The following is a 12,916-nucleotide window of genomic DNA, read 5'->3' on the forward strand; positions in this document are numbered from 1 at the left end:
GATCAGTACCCCCTTTTCCATCTCCCGCTTCATCTCTGATCAATACCCCCTTCTATCACCTCCTCCAGGGTCACTTCCTCAGGGGGTCAGATGAGCCTCTTCTCCTAGTTAATTGTGGAGCTAGAAGGGGCGGGGAGGGAGGCTGGGGGTGGCTCACAGTCTTGAAGAACTCATCAGGCCCGGGAAGGCCACCTCAGGTCAGGCAGCCTCTTTACTACCGCTGGTCTCTCCTCCCCATCCCCGTTGTCCTCCTCTTCACTGCTGCTGTCCAAGCTGCCATACTTCCAGGGGAAGACATTCCCAGGTGCACATACTCTGTTTATGGAGGAATAGGGCATCATGCTGCCAAGCGGCACCACCCAGCGGCCACTCTGTGCAGTGCTTCACCACTCAGCAGCACTCTGAGGGTTCCCCATTGTACTGGATGACCAGAGCTGTCCAGGCAAGCACACATAGCACTAAATGGCCCTGCCTACAGCGCCCCTAAAAAATTAGCGCCCGGGGCAACGGCCCCCATGCCACCCCCCCCTACCCCATGCTTTGCTCCTGATTGCTGTCTTTTTTCCCCACTAGGTAGATTTACCCCCCCTGTTAGTCCTGGTGGCCATTGTCTCCAAAACAGAAAGTGATGAGAGAGGCAGAATTTTACATTTGTCACAAGAACAAAAAGTGAAGAAAGGTCTGAAGAGGACAAATGTTAGAGTGGGGAACCTCATTTCACTTTGTAGAGATTTCTTCTAACTTCCTGTTTCATCTCCAGAACAGGAAGTGAGAGGAAATCTCTCTACCGGAATGCGGACAAAATAAATGCTTTTAAGGATGTTTTAACTCTCCCCTGCATTATCCAAAACGTAAAAGAAAAGTTTTGGCTTTGCAGAGACTTAAAGGAAGAGTTTTCCTTTCGAAGCGCTATGGTGGCAGGCAGTTTACTTTTACCATTGTATGTATCACATTCTCTATTATCTATTCTGAATACCATTTGTTTTTTTTATTGCTGTGCTGTTTGACTACATGTTTTGTGAAATAGCCTTGAATAGAGAGAGAGATCAATATGCACAGAGCGCTGAGTGACTCATGAGGGACAAGTCCCCTTCCAACTTTCCTTGTAGAGATGGGACCTTCCAGCTTGGTTACGCACTAGCTGAGATTATAAGGAGACTCACCATGCTTTGCAGTCAGTGTCATGGAGGCAATGTGTAAAATGTTTATTCATAGAATGAAGATTTTATTTAAATAGATGTTAAAATATGCTAAAACATCAACAACTTGTAAAAATTCAGACAACAAATTGACCAAAACACATTCCTCCATTTCTTTTGAATTTTCAAGGGATCCCTTCTCTCAAACGAGAATGTCCACAATGGCAATAGTTCAGACCAGATGCCTGCAGGGAATGTTCCACCTCCACCGATCCCTCCTCCGCTTCCAGACAACCTGTGTTACCCACCACCCCCTCCTCCGCTGCCAACAGAGGCTTCAATCTCCAGCTCCATGCAACGACGTTCGTCCAACTCTACTGGAAGTGAGTAAATGGGCTCCCAGCTTAGCGTATACTTGTGTTGAGTCAGACAGGTCCACTTGCGATGAGTTACTGACGTAGCATGTATCAGGTCGGCTCAAACTATGAGGATGAGTGAAATTCACTCACCTCATAGTTCTTTTAATTCTGAGCTTATCTCACCAAGCTCAGAATTGACAAACAACATGTATACTGATCCTGGGGTAGTTTACTGCTGCAGTTTGACTTTTAAGTAAGTCTATAAACAGAGCTGTCTCAGTACAATATTTGAATGAAGCAATATTATAATATCCTGCAGACCTGATGCAGGTCCACTACATAAGGAAAGCATCTGGTGGGTCAGTTCTGGAGAAGATATCTGACCAGAAAAATCTCCCATCCAAAAGACACTAGAGAAAAAGGAAAATATATTACCTACATGTATAATAAGATTAATGTTTGCCGGTAGATGAGCTTTAAAAGTTTCAACTTCCTTAGGAATACACCCTGGGATGTCTGCTGTGTGCTGGACAATGCCCCATCCACTGCTGTCATTTGTATTACTGTATTGTAAATGTATTCCATTCTGATAAGTTCCCCAACTTACCTTTACTTCTACTTTACTTTATCTACCTTATAAAACATACAGCAGAGAGATTTGTTACTCCATGAGGTGTACAATGTTCCTGCTCACCCAAAACTCCTTCTATCAGCTGTCAGTATATGCCGGTCCTTTATTTAGGTCACAAGTCTTATGAAAGCCTTTTCAAACCTTATTGCACAACAAAAGTTAATGGGACTCTTTCTTACTTTCTCCAGATTTTGTCATATTGTTAATTTTTATATTCTTTCTTCTTCTTTTGTTAACAACTGTTTCTCATTTCTTTCCTCTCCTTACTTGCCGACACCGTGTGATTTGTCCTGTCTTTGTCTGTTCCTTTTGTCTGTTTTCAAACCGACTCAATCATGCTTGTCTGAATCTGTCCCTTGCTTGGATGCTGGCTGACCTGCATGCCAATTATGCCCTCCATTCCCTCTGTGTGCCTCCTTTGTGCGCCCGCTCTCGGCCCCTCTCCCTATCTCTCTCTCTCTCTCTCTCCTGTCTCCATTCTAGGAGTGATAGCACTCAGGCAAAGGAAGAGTAAGTACTTCTGTTTTTCATTCATATCAGACTTTCACAACTTTCATAACTTTTCTTCCTCTTTCTTACCTAATTTCCTGGCAGTGTTGATACTTTTCCAGTGCTTGGATATTTTAGGAAGCATGGGGGGAGGAAGGGGGGGCATAGCAGACAAGTCCTTTTTGGTTTGTTGTGGTGGGAAAATGTAAAATGATTTATTGTAATGCTTTGTTGAAATGGATCACAAACAGTGCGTTGAGCCAAAACTCTTAAACAGCATTTGAGAATCTTCTTCTTGAAGGGTTAGTCACTTCGAAAGTGACATTTTGGTTGTAGGTGGAGCCTTGTGGGCTGATTCAGCCACTGGCTTCTTATAGGTCTTGAAAACTCTAACAGCGAGATCTCCCAGCCATATTTCTGACTCCTGTTCACATGGGAGTTTACGACGTTCCTGTCCACTTTGTCATTTTCAGCTCCTCTGGTTACATTCTACATAATATAAAATTAAGTTTTAAAAAATAGTGGGAGCCCGTCATAATGGCCGCAGCAGGTGTGAGGTTGGTTGACTCTTTGGCTTAATAGCCAGTGGTACACTTTATGGCCAAAAGTATGTGGACACCCTTCCAAATGTTGAGGTTCTGCCTTCAAGGTTCCAGGTTGCCGCTGGAGGAAAAAAAAAACACCAATCTCTATAGGTACACTATATGGGCAAAAGTATGTGCACCTCCTTGTTGGGCGCATTGAGGAACCTGGCCTTGGGGCAGCAGAGAGAGAGTAAATCAGGCCCTGAATAAAGCACAATGGTTCTGGTGAGGCCATTCTCAAAAGAATTGAGGAGTCATGTGTATAACGTCCAATGAGAGTGCCACACAGTCTGAGAGTACAAAAACATTTACTAATAGAATTAGTTCACAAGCGATAACACAGAGCAGCCAACACATTTTAGGGGTTCAATGCCCTCCCCCTCCTTCAGGGCTGAAACACAATAGGGGGAATTTTTTTAAATCTGAAGCAGCTGTGCATGGCAACCAATTAGCTTCTCTCTTCAGTTTGTTCAGCTAAGATTGCCTTCAATGGGTAATAAAATACACAGCTGTACTGTGTTGTCCTGTGTTAACCAATACTATTATTGGGCTCTCTTAATTGTTTGGAGCTCTCATTAGACTTTATACACATGACATTTAAATGGACCTTAAGTAAGAGAGTAAAATCCTCCTAGCTATCATCTTTCATCTTTGGGAAGTTACAGCAACAGTTGTTTTGCAAAGTAGGAATGAACTACATGATTGAAAGGTTGCAGTCTCCCCTAGAAAGTGTTATAGGGTTTGTCCCGACCCATATAATTATCACTATTTGCTGGACAGCTTGGCCTGCATATTATATCGCAAGTTAGTTGCGCTCGGTCTCGACAAATAAATAAAATAAAATATGTGCACTCTATAGGACGTGAAGAAGTTACTAAGTTCAGATTCTACTGTGAAAAAATTATAGATCTCGGTAGTCACTACCTCGGTAATAATTGTGCAATACAACAATCAGGTGTGGGAAAAGGGTTTTCAACCACCAGCCGGTGTATTGATACTTGGCCTGCATGTTAACGTAGAGAAAAAGAAACATAAGCACCTGTAAAATAAAACAAAGGAATTCATATATTGAATACTATTATTACAGGTATTAACCCCATTAAGTTACCAAAACACAATATTTTTCATTATTATTATACAGGATATATAGCACATAATAACAGATTTTGTAGCACTTTACAACTTGGAGAGGGAAAGTAACATAATACAATTTCAATACAGGAGGGTTAGGAGGGCAATAGTGGTCCTTTACATTTTTATCAGCCGAGCCTCCACCTGTCACATCGCTACTAAACAGGGTGTAAAAATTGTCTTGTTGCCGGTTGTACATAATTTACAATGGCTCTGCTGGCGTATTCACATTTACAGATGTCTGACTGGCCGGCGGTTGACAGAGACAATGAGAATGACAAAAGAGGGTTTAACAATTAGATACCACACCTGGCGTACGTGTCTGAAACAATGGCACCCATCTTTTCTGTTGTCATGCTTTTTAATGAGAAAAAGGACTCTCTGCCGAGTGTATCAAGTAAACAGAAACAGTCTCGGCTTGTAGAGCAACAGTTATGGATTCAGTTTGTAGTGTTTGGGGACCTTAAAATAACAGTTGGCTTTGTTTTCCATGTCGATGTATATATTTTATATGATCATATTTCCGAGGCGGCAGTGTTTCAGCATTGTGAGTTTTCCATCCCACTTATTTGACATCCAAATGAATATTTATGAGTAAGGGAATCTAAGTTCTATCAGTTGAGTTATGTACCAACCTGTTCTGGAATCATCATCTGTGTATGCATAGCTTTCGATGTAAACCCAATCTCCAAAATCTCATATAAGCTGTAACATATTAATAACCATCATCACTATGTCACCCCGATGAAGGGACCCTGAGTGGCCCCGAAACGTTGGTTATCTGATATATGTGACGCTATATAACAATTAATGAACACAAGGGTTTAATTGATATCTTTTGAGTACTGGTGATCTACTACTTTCTCCGGCTTGAACATACACGGCGCCATCCGTGTTTATCACTTCGAGCACCACATTTCTTATCGGTTCTAGATGCTGAATGGAGTCCAGGGGACACATCTGTATACTACCTGTCTTTCAAATAGTGTTTGCATCTATGTCAAACACCAGGAGAACATGCCGTGGAGTTTTGGCAACAAAGTCAGTTGCGAGTACTGTAGTACTGAACATAATGCCTAACCTACACATGTAGATGGGCAGCGCTGCTTCTTGTCCTCATCAATATCACTCTCTATGGGTTGATTGTGTAATGAAAAAAATAGAGATTTATGAAGGACGCAATTTCTGCTTGACGTTTGCATTGCGCAATCTAACGCTGGCTGCTTTTTCATTAGGTACCAAGTCCTTCAACATGATGTCTCCAACTGGTGACAATTCAGAGCTGCTGGCAGAAATTAAAGCGGGGAAATGCTTAAAACCAACTCCACACAGCAAAGCCCTCAACACTATCTTCTCGGGCAGTGGACAGCCAGGAACAAATGTATGGTGATATTGTTCTCTTTACACTTAATGTTATTTCATTTAATAAGCCAACCGAGTTGATTTAGAGGCTGTTTACTTTTGATGACACCTGAAATCTGATTTTGGTTGCATGCATCCTCATTCCTCATTGCTCTCCATATCTCTCTATATATATATATATATATAAGTGGGCTGCTCCCAAGAGCATGCTTTAAGTAAAGGTGGGCTGCTCCCTCATTGCTTTTAGTAATGCTCCCACCTGCTCCAAAGAACATGCTTATAGTAAAGGTGGGCTGCTCCCAAGAGCATGCTTTTAGTAAAGCTTCCTCATTGCTTTTAGTAATGCTCCCACCTGCTCCCAAGAGCATGCTTATAGTAAAGGTAGGCTGCTCCCAAGAGCATGCTTTTAGTAAAGGTGGGCTGCTTCCTCATTGCTTTTAGTAATGCTCCCACCTGCTCCCAAAAGCATGTTTATAGTAAAGGTGGGCTGCTCCCAAGAGCATGCTTTAAGTAAAGGTGGGCTGCTCCCTCATTGCTTTTAGTAATGCTCCCACCTGCTCCCAAGAGCATGCTTTTAGTAAAGGTGGGCTGCTCCCAAGAGCATGCTTTTAGTAAAGGCGGGCTGCTCCCAAGAGCATGCTTTTGCTAAAGGTGGGCTGCTACCAAGAGCATGCTTTTAGTAAAGGTGGGCTGCTCCCACATGCTCCCAAGAGCATGCTTTTAGTAAAGGTGGGCTGCTCCCACATGCTCCCAAGAGCATGCTTTTAGTAAAGGTGGGCTGCTCCATCATTGCTTTTAGTAATACTCCCACCTGCTCCCCAGAGCATGCTTTTAGTAAAGCTGGGCTGCTCCCACCTGCTCCCAAGAGCATGCTTATAGTAAAGCTGGGGTGCTCCCTCATTGTCCATTCAGCAGGCTTGTGTAGGAAGGTGGCACCATTCTGTTTCTTAATTGTAATGGAGATTTTAAAGAAAAAATGAAGAAGCAGTATTAAAAATATATTTCAGAGGACTGTATAATTTCTACATATTTATAGTGTTACTATTAATGGTGTTGTTGCTCTTATTGATATTCATTGTTATTTATGTATTATTATTGTTTTTATATTGTTGTTGCTATGATGATGATTGTTGCTGCTGCTATCATTCTTATTATGATTATTATTTTTGTTCTTTTCCTACAGTCAGAGGTTCAGTCTCCCTCGACTCCTCCTCCAACCTCCCCTGTTACGCCCCCCGAGAATTCCACAATCCTGCCCAATAAGGCAACAAGAAAGCCATCAGAGCCCATAATAAATGGTAACTCCACCCCGCCAGCTCCAGTGCAGAGCAGCCAGCTGGACATCGAGTCTCTCATCCCTACCCATGACGAGCAGGGGAGGCCTATCCCGGAGTGGAAGCGTCAGGTGATGGTGAGGAAGCTTCAGCTGAAGATTCAGGAAGAGGAGGAGAAGAAGCGCACGGTAAGGGTCTTCTCATGCACTGCAGTTTTTCATGCAGATTGAATTGCCATGGTTTGGATTTGAGTTGTCTTGGAAGTTTGTGTGGGCATGCTTTATCGGTTACTATTGCTTTTGCAGTGTTATCCATTTCTTCTACTGATCTGGCAGGAATATCTACAGTACATTACGCAGTTATTAAAACAATGGCATCACTCTTTGTCTGAGTGCAATCATGCATATGGGTAGTTTCTTGCTCTCCTAGACCAAGTGCCTTGAGGCCCCAACACAACTCCCCCTACCCCCTCAGTGGCATGATTGGATGTGTAGTTTAACAGCAGCTGGAGTGCCAAGGTGGCCTGCCCCTGCCTTACTGAATGACACCTACCCCTGTTCCAAAGCGTTACTCTTTGTTTTCTGGAAAGCTGCAGAATCAGCCAGTGAGGAAGTAACACTATAGTTGCTGGTGCTCTCCTACCAATCCTGTTTTCATGGCCCTTAATGTTCCTTATTTTGGAGCGGAATGTTCTCTTTTACTGGCAGGTTAGTGCTGATTTGTATTATTAGTAGCAATATGCTCAGACATGTGAATTAAGTGGAATCATGTCTTCAAAAAATCTTTTTGTCTTGTTATAGAGCAGTGTGTGCCATGATGACTTAGGGAGGTCAATGCAAATTGCAACTAAGTAGGAAGTAAGCAAATCCAGGGACATTTGCATGCAGTTAGATGACTGAATACCAGCAGAAAGAAAAAGCATCTTATTGTACAGATATTTTCATGTGTTATTAGTATATCGGAGGCATGCTTCTCAATAACTGCAAAAGATCTCAGCGTCTCTTAGTACTGACTACACCGGCAGGGCCATCATTGGACATCATGCTGTCCTAGATTCACCTAAATTAATAGAAAACCTAGAAAATGCTAATTCTGGAATATGCTTTTGGATTTTGGTTTCGGCATCAAGGTCTGCTTTACATTTAGACAACATATACACCCAACAAAAGAAGGCCTTAGACGGCATCTCCTTGGGTCACACGGGGGGAGGCAGTTAGCTTGCTGCCCCCTTTCTGGCCAGAGTGTCCCTGGTTGCTAAGAGCTTAGCAACTTGCCGGTGTCCTACTCCGCTCCTGGCAACCAGTGGCATCAGTGAGCTGGGTGGGACGAGGTAAGGTGCACCACCTACGCCCCCCCAACACCACCCGCTGCCCCCCACCCTGCTATCTGCTTTACCACCCCCTGCTGAGTTCCTCCCACAGCTCTGCTCTATATACAGGAGTAGTGGCACCTGGGTTTGCAAAGGCATTTGGTTCACATAAAGTGGATTTACATCCTTTGTGACCATTGATTAATATATTGAGTAATAATACTCCACCTTAGCGCCCATCATAGCTGTTACTAGTAGTTATTAAGCTCATGTTCTTTTCTAGGAATATGTGCTTATTTCGGTGTAGCAAATGGAGATTGCTCCAAATTTTCATAACCACTCAACGGCTTCTGTTTGTTTATCTCATAGTAAAGGACATTTGCAGTTCACACACACAATGCACACACACACAATGCACATACACAGTGCATGCTTGTTACATAAGCTTTCCTCTGCCTGTTGAAGAGCACCTGTCACTTGCGTACAGTTTAAAGGGAACTGCCATCGCTGACTGGCATCTTTATCCTTGCTTCTTTACATGTCATATTATTTAACAGTTAATTTAAATGTCCACGGTTCTCATCTCTATTAATACACAAAGTTAAAAATGTTATGAGTTTTATTACACAAATTTGATGTGCGAATCAGAACACCTATGTGCGAATATTTGAGGCCCATTTAAACTTCTTGGTTACAGTGAATTGGCACATAGTGGTGCCATTTACTTTGAATGGTCCCCCGACACACTAAGTCAATGCACCACAACACACAGAAACATTTCTTACAATTGTAGAAAAAAATCACATTGAATTCTCATTGGATAAAAAAGATGATTTTTAATAACCGCAGACTACAAAAAAATAAATGTAAACAATATTTTGTCAAATTATTATTATTTTTAGCCAATGCTCAGTTTTCCTTTTAAAAATCTGTTTGCATGGTGTTGGTGTGCAGTTTGAGTTTTTTTCTTCTTTGTGATACATTTAAACTGCAGTATCTTGTATAAGGAGATGGAAGAAGGTTGGTGAATGCAGTAATTGGCACAACTATTGAATACTAGTAAATGTCCTATTGGTATCCCTTTCCAAACATATTCCAACTCATAGCTGCTCCATGTGTATACTCTATACTGCAGGTTTAAATGTTGTACATGGTCATTTAGTGGTGTAATGAGTGATCTTTCCTCTACCGTCACATCTTTATCACTAGTCATCATAATGCTAACTGATATTATGTTACTTTTAACATAAACTCATCAAAAGCATGCTTGAGCAATGGGATTGTGGACTGTATATTCAGCCAGTGATGTCAAGTTCTTTGCTGTTATCTGCTGGGTTGGTCAGCCAAGCGAGAACACCAAGCGTTGCCCCGTTAAAGCCATTACACCACTAAAAACATGTACACTTTGAAAAGCGTGCAGAGAAAGAACAGTTGTGGCTCTATATCCTGAGGGATGTTTTCCCTCTCCTTTTTTTTTTATATTTTTGCATTAGTGTGAGGCTGGTAGTTACTACCACCCAGAAGGTTGGAGATATTCTCATGCTCACAATGCAATTTTGGGACCCTTCGGGGAACTGATGACTGAAGATGATATCATTCGCATTGAGAAGCAAATTGAGAACTTACAAGTGATGCACAAAGTCCAGAAAGTTGAAACTGAACTAGAGCAGCTGGAGCTTGAGCTTCAACAACTCCTTCCCGTGTCTGCTGCTCTGTCACAAGAACACTTCACTGTTAACCCAAAACAGATGCAAGGGAGGGCAGATGACCTGCCTGCTTGGTGTTCCAAAATTTCCACACTTTTGAAAAGCATGGCCATCTTGCTGGCAACACTTGGCGGAAAGGAGGTTGACCTGGAAGATTTGGTGGCCAAAGATGCTTCTGAGAAGTCAATTAATGGAACAAAAGAGACTGCTACAAATATTGGTAGATCACAGTCATTTAGCTCCACTAGAGAGGAAGTTGAAAAAGAGATCAAGCAGTTTGGTGTTTCAGTCAAAAACTTGAAAGCGAACTATGAACTGTACACACAGCCTCAAAGTGCTTGTGAAACATCAAACAGAATATATAAAAGGAAGAGATCATTACCTGTTGGAACAACAGCTTATAGCTATGGAAGGGAACCCATCTTGGAGGAAGACTACATATCAAGCAATGACCACTTCAATATTTTAAACGACGGCCTAGCTGGGCCTCACGAGGAGCCGCCTATTATGCTTTCGCATACACCCCTTGCTTACCATGATGAAGATGGTTTTCCAAGAGAAATAGACAATAGTAACCAGAGCAATATCATTGATTCCTTGGGAGAACCATTGTTTAGTGCAGATCACATGACTAGGAGTCTCCCTGTGCAGACTGAACTTAGCTGTGTTCAGGACTATATTGACATGAGAAAAGAAAGGATTGTGTATCTGTTCCTTGAACACTGGAAAAAGTGGACATTCACAGAGTCTGTCAAAAGTCCTAAGAAGAAGCAGGTTGGTGGTTCAGTCAGTGGAGACCTGGACTTTGAAAGGAGGAAGAGTGACAGTAATGATGGTAGTGTCAAGATGGCCAAAGGGCCAAGTGATGATGACCGGCTTTTATACTTCATGAAGCAAAGGCAGGTTGTAGGCAAGTTGCTTAGCCATTGGAGAAGTATCATCTGCCAAGTGCCGACTAGGCAAATCCGTCGGTTGAGTAGAGCAAACATGCTTTATTGGCCAGAGCATTTTCTGCCGCATGTGAATGGCGCCCCTGTGGAATATTCCAGCCTGACACTGGACCTTTTCATGCTGGGTTACTTCCAGTTACTAGAAATGACCATGTCACGGGAAGAGAGAAAATTCCGACACATTCTGTGTTATGAAATGTTTGACCGACTTGGCAGCCAGAGCTGGGAACTCATTCGTGATTTCTACAAGGTTGTCATGGAGGAGATTGAATCTGGAAGAATAGATTGGACAGACGGATTTGAGGATCTCAAGCAACAGTTCTTCGGAGACAGTATAGAGGGAGATGTAGCCGCTGTCGTTGACCAGGTCGAGGACACAGTAACCCAGATCTTTTCTAATGACGAGCTCAAGGTTACCATGGACCCCAAAGTGAAAGACAATATACTGGCTAGTGATGAACTGACACCACTCCCGAAAACTAGAAAGGACTCTATACAGCTTATTTCAGAACTGGGAGAATTTACTAACGACGATATATGTCGCTATATCGATCGCAGTTTTTCGTTTTGGAAAGAGAAAGAAGCAGAAATGTTTGATATATGAGGCTTTGAATTCCCACTCATTGTGGTTCTTAAAAATCCAATGGTAAATTACCTTTTACCGATACACACGCGGCAACTCGAAGCAGCCGCTTTGATGTGTTGTCGTAAAAACCACATAGTGCAACTCGATTGCCACAAGAGCAGGTGCAGGTTTCGTAGTGGGAAACAAGTGAGCAATCAAGAATGGTTTAATAAGCATACAGCTTATATTTTGTATTTATTTAATTTTTTTCAGTATTTTAATCCCCACACACTGGTGACGCAAGCACGCTTTAAATTTTATAAAGGGTTATAAACATGTGGCATGGATTTTTTTCCCCCCCAGAAAATGGTAGCTATTACTCGCATCATTAAACCAGTTTAACAGTTTAAATTGTTTGCTTTATTCAAATATTTATTAATTTAGCTCCCAGCTCTGGAAATCTAAGAAAGTTGCCACAAAAATAATAATTTATACATTGAGTTTCGTATATGATCATATACATTCATATTTCCTCTGAAATACTTTAATTAGGTTAAAATAGGGAAGTGGGTAACCATCCCAGTTTTTCCTTTAACCATTACCATTTGTTTTATGTATTTTGACTGTTAAGGTTAAAGTTTTGACTGTTAAAGTTAGAAACGGATGCGTGGGGCTTGAAATGTCTTGATAGAACGTGATTTATTTTTTTTCCTAAACTTTTATATTAGTATTGCTTTATGTTGGTTTTTATACACAAGTCTTTAAAAAGATGAATATTCAGAGAATCTGTATGATTAAAAGTAAAGTAGACATTTTCTAGAAGCCTAAATAGTCATTGCAAAAAAAAAAAAACTGAGACTACGGGAAGAAAATGGCCTTCTTTGGCCCTAAAAACAAAAAGTAAGCTAATTATTTATTTAAAGTGACATTAAAGGAGAACTATGAGGCGAGTGAAAATCACTCAGCCTCATAGTTTTAGCCGACCTGTGACAATCAAACTGTCACAGGTCGGCTCAATAGATCGGGAAGTGAGCAAACACATACCGTCGCTCGCTCACTTCTCGATCCTGTCCCTGCAGAGAGCCGTGACTGTCACGGCTCCCTGCAGGGATTCCCCACCTCCCCTGTCCGATCCTCCAGCACTGACTGGCGGAACGTACGGGGAGGGGGCGGGTACAGCTGGCTCTGCCTCTGGATAGGCAGAGTCTGCTGTCAAGCACGCAGCTGGGTGGATCCAGACTGTAATGTCGGGATCTGTCCCGGCTGCGGCGTCTCAGTATACCGCGAGCTGTAGCTCGTGGTATACTGAGCTTTGGATGACGGGAGGACGCTAGTTTGTGTCCTGCCGTTACCCTTAGGAGAACTATGGGGAAAAGCACTGATCCCATAGTTCTGCTTTAAGGGCAAAAGTCCCCCC

At 42.3% G+C, this 12,916-nt stretch overlaps 1 protein-coding gene across 1 annotated transcript in view; it reads left to right on the forward strand.

The window, feature by feature from the left end:
- ESPN (espin) overlaps positions 1-12,916 on the forward strand; it is a 116,349-nt gene that overhangs the window by 89,362 nt on the left and 14,071 nt on the right. The window contains exons 9-12 of the mRNA XM_018576596.1: positions 574-696; positions 1,330-1,522; positions 5,569-5,714; positions 6,879-7,157. Coding sequence (XP_018432098.1) covers positions 574-696; positions 1,330-1,522; positions 5,569-5,714; positions 6,879-7,157 — 741 coding nt within the window. The remainder of the gene's footprint in view (positions 1-573; positions 697-1,329; positions 1,523-5,568; positions 5,715-6,878; positions 7,158-12,916) is intronic.

This window comes from Nanorana parkeri, unplaced genomic scaffold (assembly GCF_000935625.1).
Source record: "Nanorana parkeri isolate BGI_ZX_2015 unplaced genomic scaffold, ASM93562v1 scaffold5, whole genome shotgun sequence".
NCBI lineage: Eukaryota > Metazoa > Chordata > Amphibia > Anura > Dicroglossidae > Nanorana > Nanorana parkeri.